At 53.3% G+C, this 19,709-nt stretch overlaps 1 protein-coding gene across 10 annotated transcripts in view; it reads left to right on the forward strand.

Annotated features, from left to right (window-relative positions):
- NLGN3 (neuroligin 3) overlaps nt 1–19,709 on the forward strand; it is a 133,338-nt gene that overhangs the window by 78,838 nt on the left and 34,791 nt on the right. For 5 of the 10 annotated variants that reach the window (XR_014712976.1, XR_014712977.1, XM_084639119.1 and 2 more), the window contains 3 exons: nt 3,288–3,347; nt 12,432–12,581; nt 15,052–15,237. The exons of 1 other annotated variant lie outside the window; for it this stretch is intronic. Coding sequence is in view for 7 of the 9 variants with exons in the window: in XM_084639119.1 (XP_084495245.1) it covers nt 3,288–3,347; nt 12,432–12,581; nt 15,052–15,237 (396 nt within the window). In the remaining 2 variants the exon portion in view is untranslated. Of the gene's footprint in view, nt 1–3,287; nt 3,348–3,413; nt 4,149–8,884; nt 9,397–12,431; nt 12,582–15,051; nt 15,238–19,709 lie in introns of those variants that run through there. 4 more of the 10 variants (XM_084639121.1, XM_084639118.1, XM_084639123.1 and 1 more) reach the window with 3 other exon arrangements.

Below are 19,709 nucleotides of genomic sequence, written 5' to 3' on the forward strand. Positions count from 1 at the left end.
TCCCTGCGATGGCTGGAGGATATTCACCAGTTTATGTGTGTTTTCCTGTACAAACTTGAAAAGACGGTTACCTACTTATATTGTAACTGTTGTCCTTTGAGATGTGGGTGCAGACATGTATTCTGCGACCCACCCTCCACCCCTCTGCATTGAAGACTCCAACCTGGGGTTTTGGTGTGAAGGAACAGAGTGCTGGCCTTAGCCTCTCCCCTGGGTATATATGTGGGATGGGGCATAAGTGTTGCTAGGCAAAATCTCCAACTTTGGTGTGTTGGGTGTGCCCTCTCCTGAATGAAATACGTGTCTGCATCCACATCTAGAACAACAACAGTTACAATAAAGGTAAGTAACCATCTTTTATAATTACATTGACACCTATTAGTTAACCAGCTTTTAATCAGTTGCATGTGTGCCATTTTAATTTTATATTGATTTAATATTTTAATCACCATGTCATGTGATACCAAGTCAAATGCCTTACAGAAGTCTACGCATATTACATTAACACTTACCTTTATCAGTCAAACTTGTAATCTCATCAAAAAAGATACCAAGTTAGTTTGACAGGCTCTATTTTCTAGAAACCCATGTTGATTGGCATTGATTATATTACTCTCCTTTAATTCTTCATTAATCAAGTCCTGCATCAGCCACTCCATTATCTTGCCCAGGATTGATGTCAGGCTGACAGACCTGTAACTACCCGGATCATCCTGTTTACCCTTTTTAATTATTGGCACAATGTTAGCTTTCTGTGAGTCTTCTGGGACTTTCCCTGTGTTCCAAGATTTATTCAAAATCATTAACAGGCCAGCAAGCTCCTCAGCCAGCTCTTTGAAACTCTTGAATGCAGCTCATTGATGGCTCATAGTCATCTGTAATCAGTCCACACACAAGGGTCCCTCTCCTCCTCTGTTACTTCCAATGGATGAGCCCCCAGTTTGTAGCATAAATTCCTATTAGACCCTAAGTGTGTGACCTTGGATTTTGTACTATTTAATTTCATCCCATTTCTGTCATTCCAGTCTTCAAGGTCATCCAGCTTTTCCTGTATATTATTCCGATCTTCCTCTGTATTGATGGTGCCTCCCAATTTTCTATCATCAGCAAATTTCATCAGCGGAGTCCCACTTTTTTTGCCAAGGTTGTTAATAAAAACATTGAATAATATTGGTGCCAAGATGTATCCTGGAGGGACTCCCACTAATACTGTCCCTCCAGGCTGATAATTCAGTTTTCAGCACAACCCATTGCCTTCTCACCTTTAGCCAATTCCTTATTCAACTTACAATGCTTGTACTGATCCCATCTTCCTTAACTGCACTAATTATTTCCCATGTGGTACCATGTTAAATGCTTTACGGGAGTCCAAGTATATTAGATTTCCTGCCCTTCCCTTATCTAAAAAATCAGTGATTTTTTTCAGAGGAGGAAATCAGGTTAGTCTGGTGTGATTTATTTTTGGTAAACCCATGTTGCATTACATCCCCTTTACCATTTACCTCTATTAATTTAATTATTCTTGAATTATTTATTGAATACTTCTGCCTGTTCTGCATTATTATTGGTAATTATATCATTTCCATCTAGTAGTAGACCAATGCCATTGTCAGGATTCTTTTTGTTCCTAATATACTTAGATTCCTTCTTATTGTCCTTAATTCTATTGCCCATAGATTTCTCACTGTGTCCCTTGGCTTCCCTTATGAGTTTTCTACAGTTCCTAGCTTTTGATTTATATTCATTACTATTGACTTCCACTTTCTTCCATTTGTTATATATATATTTATAGCTGCCATCACTTCCCCTCTGAGCCAGGATAGGTTTTTAACCACTATGTCCTTCTTCCTCAATTATGAAATTGTGGCTTTTGGGGCATCTAGTAGATTATGTGACCTCACCAAAACTATGCACAGAAGGGCCGTTCCTTCCCAGCTTGTGGAATGAAGGCCTCTGGGCTTGGAAGGTGAGCACAGGATCCTGGGGGGTGTCTCTCCAGAGAGGGATAGAGAGGGGCTCCCACTTCATGGGCTGGGCCATGCTTTCCATTTGCAGCACAGAACTGCCCTGCCCTTTGTTTCCATAACACTCTTAATTCCCTACTCCTGTCATTCCTTTCTGCTGTATCTACAGTTTGCCCTTCCCACTGGGGAAGTTTTTAGGTTATTTTCTCCCAGACCCACTAACCGCATTTCTCTCAGCGGAATCCCATTCTGTTATTTCGTGCTCGGGTTTTCCAGCCTCTCTGACCCCTTTAGATCATGCTTCTGGTCTCCCAGAGGTTCTGGCTTTCTCTCAATTTAGTGTCACCTGGGAATGTCACCCACATATTGCTCACCACTGTGTCTGTGATCGCTAACATGCTAAATCAGGCCAGTCTAACTGGAGTCCTCCTGGCAGCTGTTTCCCCCATGCCATCCGCTGCCCTCTGTTTACATCCTTCAGCCAGTTTTTCAGCCCTTGCAAGTTTCAGATCTATGCCTGTTCGCATTATTACAGTCCAGGGAAGCAAAGCTCAGGGCACACACTGTCTTGGGGTCTCAATGTCTCTGGGGTTTGATGGCATACAGACTTCTTGGCAGCTTTGGGCGTTCGTGGCTGACTGTGCCTGTAATTGGTTTGATGTGAAAGGACAGAGCTTCAGCTTCAAACCCTGCCTGCAGTACAGTGAAAATAAGGGGGTGCCACCCAGTGCCAGCAGGAGAGCAGCCCCTTCCACCGAGCAGCATGCACACCCCTGGGATGGTGAGGGGTTGATGGGGAGAGAAAAGGGAGGCAGAGGTGTTTGAGAGTCAGGCCTGGGCTACAAACTAACTGGCACCGGTTTAGTGGAACCAAGATGATGAGTTAGTGTTACTGGCTTTCTGCCGATGGGCAGGGCACAGAGCTTACCCCAAATCAGTCCAAGAATCAGTTGCAAAGTGTGGGCCACGGGGAGGCTGAGGATGTAGCGGGGAAGGCAGGAGGGCACACAAGCTCATCTGCTGTCCTGCTTAAAGAGGCCTGTTCTCTCCCTCTCCTGGGCCCCAGACCAAGGAGCACATGTTCCCAGGGAAGACTTCAGTGGGCGGGGGCCGGCAGCCTGGAGAGGCAGTCCCTGTCTGCTCTGAACTGTGGCTGTGCTTGGCCAGCCGCACTGGCCGAGCCCATGGAGAGATGCGGTGTGAGTAGCCAGGTGGTGCTGTGGGCCTGGCCTCCTTCTCTGCTATCATGCTATTTTTGAATTCTCTTTTGTTTTTGTTTTTTGTTTTTCTTTTTTGTTCTGTCTCCTCGTGTTTGGTCCCTAGGAGCCAGCGCTAAGAAACAGGGCGAGGACTTAGCGGATAATGACGGGGATGAAGATGAAGGTATTTCTGTGCTCGAGGCTGCTGCTGCTGCATGACACGCAAAGCAAATCCGTTTGCTTTCCATTCTCTGCCATTTTCAGGGAGCCCTGTCTGTCTGTGTCTTTGTTTCCTTGGGCTGAGCAGTTGCACGGGGTGGCCAGGTGGGGTGACCGGCTGTGCAGGGGCGCTCATACCTTTCCTTTGAGGGAAGCTCAGGGGGTTTTGCTTTAGAAGGAGTTTGCTGGCTGCCCAGTCTGCCTCTGTGTGAGCAAAAGGCTCTAAGGAAGCATGGCGACATGTGAACAAGAGAGGAGCCAAAGGGTGCCTGGGTCGATTTCACCCCACACCCAGTCACATTTCACCTCCAGCCTCCGTTCTCGCTGAACCTCAGACTTACTGTGTCAATGAAGAGACTTTCCTTTCTGGCTCCACCCCCATGCTGCCATCCCAACCTCCCTTCTCCCCACCGTGCACAGTGTCAGAGCAGGCAACACCTGACCTCATCCCCTTGTGTCCCGTGCAATTCCCTCTGGGGCCCCACTGGCTTGCAGGGAGCATGCATATGGCAGAACGCAGTCCAGGCCTGCTTTAACCCATGTCCGGATTTGCTATCTAGAGTCTAGTCCGGCTCACTCTCTCTCTCGCTCTCTCTCTCTCATGTGTCCACTCGCGTGCACTCTGCCACTGCCACTCCCCACTGCAGGTGCAGAGGAAACTGGAAATATGGATGAAGGCAAGATGCTGAGCACAGAGCTGTCAGGAGCTCTGGAGACCTGCAGAAGAGAGCACTGTCACTTTACTGGCCTCTGCTTTCTCTCCAGGGTTAGCATCTTCATTTAGGAGCAGGGGTGCCCGTCACCTGTCCAGTGAAGGGCAACTGGACCTGCAGAGAGTAGCCCTGAGCGTTCTGTTGCAGGCTGTGCCGTAGTGTCCGGTTAACGTCACCCAGGCTAGCTCAGCGGGTTAGATTTGAGGGGGACAGAAGTCCCCCATTTGGGTGTATGATCTTCTGCTTTAAATACCTGGTTGTGCTTGCTGCACAGTTGCTGTTAAGGGCAACCATGCATTTCACAGCACTCTGCTCGTGAGTCAGTAACTTGCCAGCTCTGGGCCCAAGCCCCATGTGAGTGGATTCGAGGAGGACAGCAGCTCTCATACTGTCCAGGCGTGGGTGAGGACAGGCATGCTGTGCTGCTTGTTGAGGGTATGGCAGAGCATGTGGGTGAGAGAGTGAACATGCCAGCGCTGGATGGGGCTGTCTGGCAGGAGCGAACTGGGGCACTGTCTGCACGCTGTCACAATGAGCTGGTGAATTTGGCAACTGGTCTCACGAGGGCCTGGCTGTGGGAACGGGAGGGAAGGCAAGCATTACTTCAGTGGCTTGGCCACCCCTCTTGGGGAGCTGGGCTCTGTGTGGCCAGGGACAGATCAGCCTTGGCAGGTGGCTTTTCTCAGCAGAGTGGAGAGGAGTATCTGATTTTGCCTGCCATGTCCATTGCAGAACTGGGGCCTGGACAGTATGGGAGGGTGCAGCTGATTTGAGTCAGCAGGGGGCACTGGGAGAAGTGGTGCTGCCCTGTGGCAGGTGGTGGTCATTGCGATGGCAGCCTGATTAACTGTGAGTTAATGACCTTGGCATTTGGGTGGCTAAACATTAGATCCACCACAAAGGAATAGGCAAGAATTCCCCAAGTTAAGCCCACGGCTGGAGGTGGAGCCATGGGCAGCAGCCACCCAGGGCCAGGCATGCTTTCTGCTGCTGGGGCAGTGCATGTGATGATTGGCCAGGGGGTCGGGTGCGCACCAGATGCTTTGTATCGTGCCAGCACCCTGGTATCAAGTCCCTGGAACATGGGGTGCTGATGTCTCAGATGGAGCAGGCCTGGACTAAGGAATCAGCGAGGCTCAGAATCTAGAGGCAGAGAAGACCAGTTCGATCTCTGCCAGTGCAGGGTTCCCTGTGGTACATTCATGTTCAATGTGGTGGCCACGGGGCTCCCAGCCTGCCCCGCAGGGGTCGATTCCCAGCCAACACTGTCCCCCAGGCAAGGAGTGCAGGGCTGTTCCTGGGGGGGTGCTAAGGCAGTGGTTTCCAGCTGCTCAGCCTAAGAGGCCCTTTCTCTGTTCATCTGGCAGCAGCAGGAGGCAACAGCTGCGTGGCCAGAGCTGTTCAGCGCCTCAGAGAAGGAGCAGCTGGAGTTTGCTGTGGTGGGAGCAGTGTCTGGGCAGGCTCAAGGGTTGCAAGGTCAGAGTGGGGCTGGAGAGCAGCACAGCAGGCTAGATGGGAGATCACCAAGGCATAGAGCTGGACAGGGAAACGACTGGGCTGGCAGCAACTGGGTGGGAAGGGTGATCCCAAGACACCAGGGGGATGGTGGTGGAGAGTGGGGCGGATGTGGGCTCTGGAGTTTGTATCTAGGTGTACTAGAGACCAGAGACACATGGAGGAGGATGTGGCCCTGCCTGCTGGAGCCTCCCTTGGCTGGTACGAAAGGCCAGTCATTTGCCCCTCTCTGTGTGTCCCGATACCCCCCTGGTAGTGAGACAGCATTGTCAGGGCTGGCCTTGCTCAGCTCCTGGCCAGAGCCTCAGACAAGCCTAGGAAGGAAAGGGGGAGCCTGCTCCCAGCAGTCACATCAGGGCATAGCCAGGTTCTCTCACCCTCTCAGGGCCCATGGCTGCTCCCTGGGTCCACCAGGGTCCCTGATGAACACTCACGCATTCATGGGGTCAAGCCACACGCCACTCTGGAGGTCTGGTGTGTGAGACCAGGAGGAGATGGCCAACCCCAGATGGTCAGGAGTCACAAGCCAGCCCCCCAAAAGTTGTGAGATTTAGAGAAAGAAATGTGGTGCTGGGATTTTCCATCTTTGCCCTCTCAGCTCTGAGCCTCTACGCTGCGCTTGGTCTTGTGGATTCAGGGCTTAAAATCAGCTGGAGCAGAGCTCCATTAAATATTTTCAAACCCCCGGGAGCCCTGGTGCCTCAAGTTGGGCTCAAGCCCCAGGGCGCTGGGAAATACTCAATTCCATATAGCTGTCTGGCTATAGTGGGGAGGTCTGCATTAGGGGAGCACCCTTCCAGTCCTTTCCCACTCTGCATCTCTCCTGTCAGAGACAGGAGCTGTTTTTCCACACCCTAGAGGGCAGGTGTGACTCCCAGCAGGCTGCTACATGGACAGTCCTACCTCCTGCACTGGGCAGTGCCCTCCGGAAGGGGGGCATGTGGCTAGCTGAGGCAGCAGAGCCTGGTACATGGATGGCTTAGGCATGGCCTCTGCCGCTGCTGCCTTCAAGTCTCTGTAATGCTCTTGGTTCCATGTGCAGTTGCCAGTAACCATGGAGTAGGGTTCCCCCTGGGGCGCCTCAGTCCCTGGAAGGTGCAGAAAGGGGGGGTTGTGGTCCTTTCCTGCCTGGAGGAGCTAGTGCAAGGAGGTGTCTCCCCCTGAATCACAAAGAGCCCAGATTGCTGGCAGTGAAAACAAAAACGAGGGTGGAGCAAGTGGGAGTAAACAATAGGCCCCAAAATTTGCAGATCAGCAAGGACCTTGCTGTGCCCAGAGGCCAACGCCTTGCCCTACACAGTTGCAGCAGCATAACTGAAGATGGGCTTTTAAGCTGACTGAGTCACACTGGTCCAACACCCTGTCTGGATGCTCTGAATTCAGTTTAAACCTGGCTTGTATCCATTTAACTTCACTCGATTCCCTATTGATACAAGCCAGGTTTAAACTGAATTCCCAGCATCCAGGTATGGTCTTGTATCACTTTAACTGAAGATGTGATTTTAATCCGGAGCAACTTGGAATGTAGATCAGGCCTAAGGAAGCTGCAAAGTTGGCTGGTACTCAGTATAAAAGGCAACTGGCCTATCATGTTGGCAGGTGGGGAAGTTTACAGAGGACACAGCTGTAAATTGATGTCAGTGGAAACTGGTGAATTGTGAGAGTCCTATGGCATTCTGGGCACCCTTCTGGCAGATGGAATTTAACCTGGCAAAACCAGCCTGTCTTTCCATCTGCAGCCTTTTGCCTCTGTGATCCCTGCCCCATCCCAGAACCCCTTGTACTGTGACCTAAATTGGTGTTTGTCTTCAGTGCACATCACTGTGATAAATTCACCTCATTGGCAATATCCTTGGCGGACGCAATGTTGAGGATTGCACATTCTCTGGCACTGTGTGGCCCTCAGCCTCCTCACTGCAGCTGTGGCATTTGGGAATGGGGGTGTCTATGTATGTACACATGGGTGCTTAGATGGGGGGGGGCAGAAAGCAGCTTCCCCTTTTGTGTCACAACGTCTCCCATGCTGCACTGGCTTAGCTACACTAAGGCACCAGGGGGTAAGTGGCTTGGTGATGACAGTCCCATGTGCAGGACTGAAAAACCGCTGTGCTGAGAATGCTGCTGCCAGAGGCATTAGCTCCGCCAGGGCTGAGATGCGAAAGGTCTGAAGAGGGACCCAGTCTGAGGGATTTAAATAAGAAAGGGTCCAGAACGTGTAGCCTTTCCACCTTGTGTGGCCCACCCACAGGACAATGTCCAGATGCTCTGTGTAGCAACTCCTCCCTGTAGTTGCCTCAAAGAATTCTCCACCCCAGGTGCAGTCGCGGGGCTTGCTGCCACCTGGTGACACAGCAGGAGAGGGTTCTGCCTTCAGCACCAACAGGTACGCTGCTCTGACAGTGACCAGGGACTGTAAGCTACTTGTAAAAGCCAAGTGAGAATCCCCTTGGTGCCCCCGATGCATTTGGCGAGCTTCAGCCTAAGGACTGGGCTGGGCTGGGAGGTGTAGCCTATGCTGCTGTGGCCATAGTTGCTTGTGCCACAAGTGACAGGTAGCAACTGAGCAAGCTGCAGTAACTTAGAGCAGCCCCAGGGTTGCTCTAAGTTACACACCAGGGGCTGTTCTGACCCTGCAGTAGTCCAGAATTGGAGAGGGTGTAGAAAAGAGGCACAAAAATTATTTGAGGGCTGCAGAAAATGCCTGACAGTGAGAGAACTTAAGAGCTCCATCTTTTTAGCCCATCAAAAGGAGGACTGAGAGGTGATTTGATCACAGCATATAAATTCCTTCCCAGGGAGAAATAGTGCGTTCTAAAGGGTTTGTAAAATTGAATTCTGCCAAGCCTAATTAAAGTTTTTGATAATTTCTAATGGAGAATAGCAATGTTTATTTCTAAGCATTTGTTAGATTTGTATTGATTTTAAAATTTTCAGAGTGCACAAAATTCTGGGTTTTAAGTATTTTTAAAGATTTTTTATCATTTTAAATGTTCATAGTCATAGAAAATTATGGGGGTGTCAGACAATAATTAAATGACAGTAAACATTGAGATTTCAAAAGTTAAAGCTTTATAATTGTTAAAACACATATTGTCAACATCACATGTCAATTATGCTAAGTAAATACTTTTCAATCAAATTAGTAATTTCTGAAGCAGCATTTTTCTTACTTTGCCTATCAGTAAATGTTGTTAATTATCAATGGAAATATCTTTCCACTAGTTTGTGTGTGCATGGTGAAATCGACACTTATCAACATTTACTGACAAAGAATCTAATCCTTCCCAGTGCCTGGAAACTGAAGCTAGATAAATTCAAATTAGAAATTAAGCAGAGATTTGCAGGGCTGGATTAAGGCAGGGATTTAGGGGCTGCAGCCCAGGGCCTGGGTTCAAGGGGGGGCCCTGCAAAAATAAATCACAGGCAGCGATCTCCAACTCTGGGCTGCTAAAAGTCCCGCAGAGCAGCGAGATGCTCAGGCAGGCTGCCTGCATGCTGTGGCCCCATGCCACTCCCAGAAGCGGCTGGCTGCTTGCATGTTTCTATGGCCCCTGGCAAGGGGGGAGGTGGCTCTGCACACTGCCCTCGCCCCCAGCACTGTCCTCACAGCTCCCATTGGCTGGGGGCGGTGCTTGCAGGCGCGGGCAGCACACAGAGACATGCTGTCCCCCTCCGCCCAGGAGCTGCAGAGATGTGCTAGGAGCCAGCCGCTGCCAGGAGCAACATGGGGCTAGGGCAGGCAGCCTGCCTGAGCCCTGCTGCGCTGCCGGCCAGGAGCCGCCCATGGTAAGCACCTCCCAGCCGGAGCCTGCACCTCGCACCCTCTCCTGCATCCCAGTCCTCTGCCCCAGTCCCATCCTGCACCAAACTCCCTCCCAGGAAACAGACTTGTATACAGGGGCCCCATAAAATCTAATAGCCCCAGACCCACAGGAGAGTTAATCTGGCCCTGGAGATTTGTAACAGCAAGGGTGATTAACCACTGAAACAAACTCCCAGAGGGAATGGGGATTCTCCATCTCTTGATGTCTTCAGATCCAGACAGGGTGCTTTTCTGGAAGTCATGCTTGTCAAGCTGTCTGAAGTGGCTCATGGCCACAAGTGCTTACCTCAGGGCAGACTGTCAAAAACAGGACAGACACCCCAAACTGGCAGTATGTTCTATAATTAGATTTCACCAAGCCAGTAACAAATGTGAACCCCTGGATCACTATAACAGTCTTACCATGGAGTCACAGACAATCCCCTTAGGCTACGTCTATACTACGGACCTTACAGCTGCACCGCTGTAAGGTCTCCTGTGTAGCCCCTCTATACCACTGGAAGAGTGCTCGTCCCTCGGTATAATTAAACCACCCCCAATGAACCTGACAGGCTGTGGACACGCTGCTTTGGTGGTAGTTCTGGGCTTTCCCCTCAGCGTTCTGACTCCAGCTGCAACCACCAAAAGGCCATTCCAACAACTGGAGCTCGGGCTGGGAGCCTCAGTGGCCATTTCCTGTATGCTGCTGTCTCCCCAGCCTTTGGTCAGGGCTTGAGAGGTTTGTGTGTCTGACAAAAGCAAATCACAGCATCAGAGGAGGGCTGTTTTGTCTAGTGGTTAAGGAGCCACCTTGGGACTCAGGAGTCCTGGCTTCAAGGCTGGTTGTGCTGCAGGCTCTCTGCGTGACTGTGGGCCGCTCCTGGCCCCAGCCTCCAGTTGTACAATGGAGTGGATGTCCTCATCCTGCCCAGCATGGTGTGTGGGGATGGGTTCAGCGAGGAGTGTGGTGAAGGGGGACGGTAAATTCCTTGGCAAGAGACTAAGCTAGATACCAAATGCATTCCCAAGTCAAGGCTGAAAGCCTGAGAACTTCCCTCTGGGGAAAGCCCTGCCCAGCCTCTGCCTGCTCAAAGGGGATTCAGCACCAGCCAACCAGAGAGTTTGAGGCATTTGGGAGTCGCTGGGCCTGCAGAGAGGGGACACTTATGGCCACATGTAGAGGGCTAATAGGTGGGCTCTGCTTGTAGCCTCAGGAGATGCTCTTCTCACAGGCACACTGACCTGTAGGCCCCTTCTAGGGAGAAGGGCCATGACTTCCCCAGGTTCCCCTGGGAAGATGGGGGTGAGGAAGGACCAGATGCCCCTGTATCTGTCAGGAGTGCTGGGAAGGTCTCGCTTGTTGGTGTCTGGGGCAGCAGTCAGCTTGGTTCCACAGAGAACTCAGAGCTGAGGTTAGCAGACCCGTCTGAGCCCCGTCAACCGTCTGGCCTGGGGTGATGCTGCCCTGTTTGTGTGCTGCCAGCCTGGGGTATGAAAAGTCATCTCTTTCACCAGGGCAGCCATCCAAAGGAGAGACCAAAGCCCCAGGCCCAATGCATGCATGGTAGCCCAGTGGGGTCCATGGCCAACCAGTGCCGCTGCCCGTGTCTCACTACCCTGTGGGCCCCTGTCCTGCTGAGGGTGCTGGAAGGTTTGTCTTGCTCAGAATTGAGCCTGCCTGGCCTGGGATCACTGTGTGTCTGCAGGGGCTCTCGGCTGCTGGCACTCAGCAGGGAGAGCAAGGGGAGCTAGGCGAATGAGCAGTTATAGAGAAGTGGGTCCCAGCCTCAGGGGATGCTGTGGTCAGAGGGCTAGGCCAGGCGGCAGAGGAGCACCTGTAACATGGCTGTGTGCCTCTGCTCAGCCAGTGCAAAAGTATTGCCAGTGGCCGGCACTGGCCCTTTCAGGCATTGCCTCGGGAGACAGAAAACAGGGCAGGAGTCAGCAAAGGGCTGACCTACCTGTGCTGGACCCCCAGCGCCTGCTGAGGAGAGCGAGAGAGATGCTGAGGCCAAGCATAAGGAGCGTGAGGTCTGTAGCCAGAGACGGAGGGACTCCAGTGCCCACTCCTCTGGCAGGCATGCCAGGGGTAGGGCTGGGGTGCAGCAGGACCTTCCGTTGAGATGTTCACAGACAGAAGAGAGGGCACCTGTTGCCTCCCATCCCCCATATCCCCATATCATGTAGCACTCCTCCCCCCATGACCCCTCACTCTCCAGCACCCCCTCCATTGGCATTCCATTCCACAGGACCTAGTCCAGCCCCCACTCTCCTGTATTCCCCTCATTCCCTGCTCCTCCATCTCCCCCATTCCCTGTGCCCCTCTGGTCAGTCTATCTGCCCCTCATTACCATGGTGTGTCTGGGCACTGGGAGTAGAGCTAGGAGGACGTGGTAAGAGACAGAGGGGTTCCTGCCTTCCATGGCAAGGTCAGAACTGCGAGCTGTGATCTCTCTCCACCTGCCCCAGGTCCTGCACATCCCCCCTCCTTCCCAAAGCAATGTCAGCTTCCAGGACTCAGCTAGCCACCAACCTGCTGCAGCTGGGGTGTTTGCAGGCTCCTGCAGCCCCTGTGCATGCAGGACGCTCCCTGCCAGGCTGCTGGGGAAGGAGCCCCAGGATGGGCCCAGTGCTGAGTGACGTACAGCAATATCCCATCTCCAGGGAAATGCACCACCTGGGCTGGCAGGCCAGGAATCCCTTTCAGTGGGCCTGTGGCCTGCAGAGCCCTGACCCACCTGGGGCAGCTGGCTCCGTGGGCCTGGTGAGAGAAGTGGTGCCAGGATCTGACACCGAGGGGGTTGGGCCTGTAAGGTCTCTGGGAATCCCAGGGGGCAGGTGACTGCATGACCTGTGGTGGGCTGGGCTCCGTTTGTTCTGGGTGAGATGCCCAGGCCTTAGCTGGCGTGGGCATGGCTGCAGCGCAACCCCTCCGCAGGTCCTGGCAGCTGGTTTTGTTCCCCTCCCCTGGGTCCGCCCCTCCTGGCAGAGTCCTGTGTTTAACCTCCTCTTCTTTCAGACATTCGCGACAGTGGGGCCAAGCCCGTGATGGTTTATATCCATGGTGGCTCCTACATGGAGGGCACAGGGAACATGATTGATGGCAGCATCCTGGCCAGCTACGGCAACGTCATCGTCATCACCCTCAACTACCGCGTGGGTGTGCTAGGTATGGGTGCAGCAGGGCCAGCTCCCAGGCGGGGGCGAAAGGGGGGCAAGGATGTGTGGGGCAGAGCCCTGAGGGACTCATCTCTTGTTAGGTGGGGGGAGCAGGAGTGTGGGAGACAGAGCCCCAAGGGCAGGGAGCAAGGGAGCAGAGGGCAGAGCCCCGAGGGCAGGGGTGTTGCGGGAGGGCAGAGCTCCAGGGGGACTCTGCTCAGGCTGGCCTAGGAAGGGAAGTGGCCTGCTCAGAGAGGAGCTGACAGGCTGGAAGGAAGTCCTGCTGCGCCCTGTGGGGTCAGAAGCTCCATGAGGAGGCCAGTTTGGTATCCCTGCTGGAGGCTGTGCTCTGCCCTTCCCCTGCAGTTCCTCTAGCTGCAGATCCTGGTCTGCTCACAGAGGTGAGGGTAGAACCTCAGCCCAGGCCTCTCTAGCCCTGCCCTCATGTCTCCCCGTGGCTCAGGGAAGGGGCCCAAGGAAGGGGTCAGGTTATGGCCAGAAGGGTTGGGGCAGAGGGATGAGGATGTCATCGAGACTGTTCAGTCCTGCTAGCATCACCTGAGAAAGGTGGGAGTGGTCTTGGGGCCTCTAGCTGGCCCTTCTTGCTTCCTGCTGCCATTCCTGACCTCTCTGCCAGCTCTGTACATGCCTGCGGCTGGGCCCTAGGGGAGTGCTGAGGCTCCCTGGGCTGAGGAGTTTAGTTTCATTTACACAGCCTGGCTCAGCTGAAAGCAAATATTGATCTGTGGTTAAATAATTAATACATGTGTTTATCCAGCTCCTCCTCCCTGGAGGCTGGGAGCAGCAGCTGCCTGGCCAGCACTAATGAGCCGCCCCTTGAGACATGTCCCAACCATTCTGCCTCTGGAAACAGATCGATGGGAACTTTCTCGAAGGGCAGATGGCTTACCCTTCCGGTGTACCACAGAAGAGCCCAGACCCAGACTATGTCAGTGCTTGCAGAGCACAGCTCTGCTCCTGGCAATGGCCAGTGGGCCTGCCAGCGCTGGAGCCATGCAGAGCTGGCCGCTGCAGATGGACACGGCCATGTCTAGCCCCTCTCCCCCAGGGCAGCCTGTGGGCTTGGTCCCTGCAGTGTGTGTATTCTTCCACCTTTCCCTTGACAGATTGTCCTGTGGAGGGAGGATTGGCAAGGGCAGGCCAGTTGCAGATGTGGGACGGAGTCACTTAGGAGAAGTGTGCTGACCTGAGACTCCTGGGGCATGATTCCCAGAGCTCACACTGACATCTGCTGGGGCTAGGGACACATGGGCTTCTCAAAATCAGGCACCAGGCACCTCTTCCCAGCTCTGCAACAGCTTCCCCCCTGCCCTGCCCCAGCTCCAAGAGCCTGGGCTGGAGCATTCCTGAGGTGGGCAGAGAAGCTGCCTTGTTGGGAATCCTCTCCTGTGGCCAGGTTCATCCGGAGCCCCCTCGTTGATGCCTGGAGCCCCAAACCCTCCCTCTGCCCCAGCCCAACTTGTCTGTGAACAGGGGCTTTCTGAGGGCTTTCCACTCCCCTCCCGCAGCCGCCCCCAAAGCAGTGCTGGTCGAGCGCCCTGGGTTCTGGGAGGCGTTCGAAGGCTGATGGCAGGATGCTCAGCCCGGGTGCTCTGCAGAATGGAGGAATGTCGGCTCTGCCAGCTGCTGCAGGTCTGGTGAAGGCTAGGGGCTGGACCGGTGAGCCCTGCCACGACCAGCAGTCATACTGCTCTGTGCTTGGAGCCCTTGAGCACAGGTGCCTCTCTGGGCTGGTGCTGGAGTCAGGGACTATGGGGCCTGGTTGTTTCTTTCGCTAATGCCCCAAGCCAATGGTTTGGCCTGAAGAAATCACCGAGGGCAGAAGCTGACGGCTCCCCTGGGCTGTAGGGAGCCTGCAGATGGCTGAGCCCCACCACTCTGGGGAAGTGAGCCGCCGCCCCCTGCTAGAGCAGTGAAAGCCACAGGGACTCTGGCTCGTGTATGAGAGAGTGTCTGCAGGCAGAGAGAGATGATGCCCTGTTGGGTGATGGGGAGGTGGCTGGGGGACTCCTGGGTTTGTCAGCCCAGCAGGACAGCTTCTTGCAGCCTGTGCTGGACAGGGCTCAGGGCCTGAGTCACTCTATTGATGGTGCCCAAGGCTCTCAGTGAGCGGATGGCTCAGCCGAGTGCCCACGCAGGCTCATTCCTCTGCACCTCCATTTCACAGCGGGGATGGAGGCCCCAAGAGATTCAGAGCCTGTTCCTGGGGGTTCTCAGTGGGGAGATGCCAGGGGCTGGCAGGGGATGGGGGCCCCAGGGCTCACAGTGGGGGTCTCTGGCCTCAGCCCTGAGGCTCACAGTCAAAGGAGATCCCAGAGGCTTGCTGCACGGCCTTGTCCACAGTGCTCGCAGCCAGAGGTTTGAGAGGGGCTCCCAAGCTGGCTGGGGCTGGAGGGGATTGTGGGAGGTCAGGAGACCGGCTGTTTGCTGTGTCCTAAGTGGGTTCCATTTGGCCGCAGGATTCCTGAGCACCGGGGACCAGGCAGCCAAGGGGAACTATGGGCTGCTGGATCAAATCCAGGCGCTGCGCTGGATCAGTGAAAATATTGCCTTCTTCGGGGGGGACCCCCTGCGAATCACTGTCTTTGGCTCCGGCATCGGCGCCTCCTGTGTCAGTCTGCTCACTCTCTCCCACCACTCGGAAGGTAAGTGTGGGCACTCCCACCCTGGCTGTGAACCACTCCCCAGCCAGTGCTGCTGCTGAGCCAAGGGGCTGCCGAGCACTCCTTAGCAAAGGGAATGAGAATCTAGTGGTTAGAGCAACAGAGACGCAGGCAAGGCACTAGGGTTCTGTCCCCCTTCTCCAGGCCTGCATTTCCCCACTGTAAATGAAGAGCGTAACACTGACCCCCCAGGGAAGGGGAAAGCAACTAACAGGCAATCTAACAGGTGCTAGATGGGCCAAGCATGGGCTGTCCCCCGGAGAACAAAGGTAGGGGAGTGTCTGAGAGCATGTGTAGGTAGAATGACCAGATATCAAGGGTGAAATCAGGACAGGAGGTAGGGGATAATTGGCACCTATATAAGACAAAGCCCCAAAAATCGGGACTGTCCCTATAAAATTGGAACATTTGGGCACCCTACGTGTGGGGTTGGCCTGGATCTGTAGGTCTGTAGCTTTTTGGGGTGTGGGATCAGGAACAGAGATGCCAATCCAGACTGGGAATCATAGAATCATAGAATATCAGGGTTGGAAGGGACCCCAGAAGGTCATCTAGTCCAACCCCCTGCTCAAAGCAGGACCAATTCCCAGTTAAATCATCCCAGCCAGGACTTTGTCAAGCCTGACCTTAAAAACCTCTAAGGAAGGAGATTCTACCACCTCCCTAGGTAACGCATTCCAGTGTTTCACCACCCTCTTAGTGAAAAAGTTTTTCCTAATATCCAATCTAAACCTCCCCCACTGCAACTTGAGACCATTACTCCTCGTTCTGTCATCTGCTACCATTAAGAACAGTCTAGAGCCATCCTCTTTGGAACCCCCTTTCAGGTAGTTGAAAGCAGCTATCAAATCCCCCCTCATTCTTCTCTTCTGCAGGCTAAACAATCCCAGCTCCCTCAGCCTCTCCTCATAACTCATGTGTTCCAGTCCCCTAATCATTTTTGTTGCCCTTCGCTGGACTCTCTCCAATTTATCCACATCCTTCTTGAAGTGTGGGGCCCAAAACTGGACACAGTACTCCAGATGAGGCCTCACCAATGTCGAATAGAGGGGAATGATCACGTCCCTCGATCTGCTCTCTATGCCCCTACTTATACATCCCAAAATGCCATTGGCCTTCTTGGCAACAAGGGCACACTGCTGACTCATATCCAGCTTCTCGTCCACTGTCACCCCTAGGTCCTTTTCCGCAGAACTGCTGCCTAGCCATTCGGTCCCTAGTCTGTAGCTGTGCATTGGGTTCTTCCGTCCTAAGTGCAGGACCCTGCACTTATCCTTATTGAACCTCATCAGATTTCTTTTGGCCCAATCCTCCAATTTGTCTAGGTCTTTCTGTATCCTATCCCTCCCCTCCAGCATATCTACCACTCCTCCCAGTTTAGTATCATCCGCAAATTTGCTGAGAGTTCAATCCACATCATCCTCCAGATCATTTATGAAGATGTGGGAGGATGTGGACAGACACTTTTGGGACCTCTACAAGGGGCTTCATCCTGGCCCCCTGATGCAAGGCCATGGAAATATAACTGGACACAGAATTAGCCTTGAAAATATCACTACAGCTCCCCGGACCCCTGATGCCTAGGCTGAAGGGCGCCTTCAGCCGTTCAGCCCCAGGAATCCCTGGCCCAGGCAGTGTTAAATGACACTGAACTGTGTAATGTGACCCGCCAATCCAGCCCCTCCCTGCGATGGGCTCTGGTGACTAATTACCCTACGGTTCCAAAGCAGAGATGGGTCAGAACTGGCTGGGGAGCAGCAGCTGCAGACTGTTCTGTCGTTTCCTCCCATTCCCCAGACAAGAGCTGTGCTATTTGGGTTACACCTGAGGGGACATTTCAGCACCTGAGGGTAAAATACATTGTCGAGATGTCATTATCCCCAAGCCCTGAAGCACGAGCCCGGGAAATTCACAGTTCAGGGGAAGTTTAACAGCACTCTAGATATGGTAAGGGCTGGAAATGCAGAGCTAGGGCCCCCAAGTCACCTTAACTCTGCCCTGTCACAGACTCTCCCAACTTCCTGTGTAATCAAAGTCTCTCAAATCTTGTGACCGGCTTCCCACCCTACAGACACTCCTGATGGGTCCACACTGCATCTGGGAGAGTCTCCCAGGCCAGGTCCACAGACTTGTACCAATGGGGCTCACACTAGGGCTCTACAGAGAGCTGTGTAGATGATGCTTTGATGTTCCAGTTTGGGCTGGAAGGAGAGTAAGGGAGCTTGAGAGCTCCAGCCCACAGCGCTATCATGATCCCTGCTATCACGAGTCTGTGGAGCCAGGCTGGGAAGCTTCCTCCCAGTTGGAAGGTCGACACACCCTCGTTAACAAATCGACAAACAACAAATGACAGGTGATTTGCCTGCTTCATAGATCACAGAACCACTTTAGACTCAGCCTGGCACCTAGAACTGAACCTTAAACTTGCTGCAAAATGGAACAGTTGGGAAAATGTGACCTCATTAAATCCGCATACCAATCCATTAGTTGCAAGATAAAAACTAACATGCAAATGCAGGAAGGCCTCCAAGCCAGAATGGGGGTAAAACCTCAGCCCAACCCTCTGCAACATTGACATCAGTGACCTACGCCAACCTGCTGTGACCCTTTTTGGGGGTACCCGAACTGTCTGGGGTGAATTACTCCTACCTGCTTACTCACCGGCCACCAGCTGCTGCCAACACAAGGCATTGTGGTACAGCTCCGTGACTTCTGCTGGCTAGCAATTTAAACACTCCGCTTTGTGACACTCAAGGGCCCAGTCCCTTAGCTTCTGAACACCCACAGTGCATGCCAATCCGCTGCCTCTCTGGAGACAGTGCAGCCCAGTTCACTGGTTTCACCTCAACTCCACAGTCTCCTCAGCACAAGGCGCTTGGATAGGGTTCATAGTCAAACCAAATTGGAGTTTATTGAACAGAGCTTGAGATAAAGATTCCAGTAAAAGAATGTGGAACTGTAAGGTTACAGTTAGGAGAAAAACACTAAATGCAATCCAGAGCCTACACTTAATAGCAAGCTCCTTTCCTGCCTAAGAAGAGATTTTTCACCCACTGCTTAGTTCTTGCAGCGCTTCTCCAGCTCAGAGAGCCCACTGGCAGAGTCACTCCTTCGTAATGGTGCACCATTTGGGCCATTTCTTCTCTCAGACAGTCTCAAGCTACTCTTCCTTATCTCAGGGAGAATCATTTGTCTTTGTAAATCTGCAGCCTGCATCCAGTCCAGCCAGTAAATGCAGGCTGTCTCCACAGATGCTGAGTGGGTCAGCTCTCCGCCTTCCCCTCCTCAGGTGAGAGCTTTCAGTCCCAGCATCCTGCGAACACAACCTTCTACACATTGCACAGCGCTGAAATTGTTCCCGTACAAACACCTTGTAATAACCATGCCATTCACCAAGTTCTTAGCTTTGGGCAGAGAGCATGCGGCCCCCTCAGGAAGCTGTTCTGAAGTTGGTAGAATACAGAGGTGTGATCTACCTATCTGGGCATGGCTGGCTGTATTACACCAGGGACCCCCACTAATCAGCTGCCGCCTGATGATCTGGTCATACTGTCACCCACACAAGGGTGTCTACAAAGGACTGTATACTACCTGGAAGCCCCTGCAGCACACAGGCTCTGCAGGGCCCCTGGAAACAACAGAAATTAGGTGATTTCCAGAAGAGCCCCAAACAATCACATTTCATTACAGAAGCATGAACATTGAATACAGCCTAATCACTCTGGCCTAGGCTGCCTCCTAATGCTGCAGAACATTTCCCATTGCCAGGGAGACATTACAAGGAACAACTCTAGGGGAGTGTGCATATGCTGAGGGATGTAACAGGTGAAGCATGGGGCTCTATGCAGGTACCTGGGGGCTGGGGCATAGGGTGTGTGTATATGGGGGTGGGGGGGCAGGCAGGAGAGACGGGAGTGTGTGCATGTACCCCTGAGAAATGGGGGGGGGAGGTTGAGTCATAGGGGTGGGTGCAGGTACCTGGGGAGGGTTAGAGGTATATATGGGGGTGGGAGGGTGGTGATATGTGAGGTTCGGAAACGGGAGCGTGGGGGTACCAGTGTTTGGGCATGGATATGCGGGAGTGGGATATAGGGGAGCGTGCAGGTATCTGTGAAGGGGTAGGCATATGGTGGGGGAGGGGTACAGGCTGCACAGGGGTATCTGTGAGCTGGGATATGGTGGAAGTGGGCTATAGGGGTGCATGCAGGTATTTGTGTGGGAGCTGGGGTGGGTTACAGGGGTACATGCGTGTATCCGTGTGGAGAAGAGATCTGTTTGAGTGGGGTACAGGGGTGTTTGCAGGTATCTGTGGGGGGGCGGGGATATGGTGGGATGGGGTACAGGGGTGCGTGTATCTGGGTGAGGGCGGGGATATGGTGGGATCGGGTACAGGGGTGCATGTGGGTATCTGGGTGAGGGCGGGGATATGGTGGGATCGGGTACAGGGGTGCATG

The sequence above is a fragment of the Lepidochelys olivacea genome (genome assembly GCF_965140295.1).
Source record: "Lepidochelys olivacea isolate rLepOli2 genome assembly, chromosome: 9".
In the NCBI taxonomy this organism is placed as follows: Eukaryota; Metazoa; Chordata; order Testudines; family Cheloniidae; genus Lepidochelys; species Lepidochelys olivacea.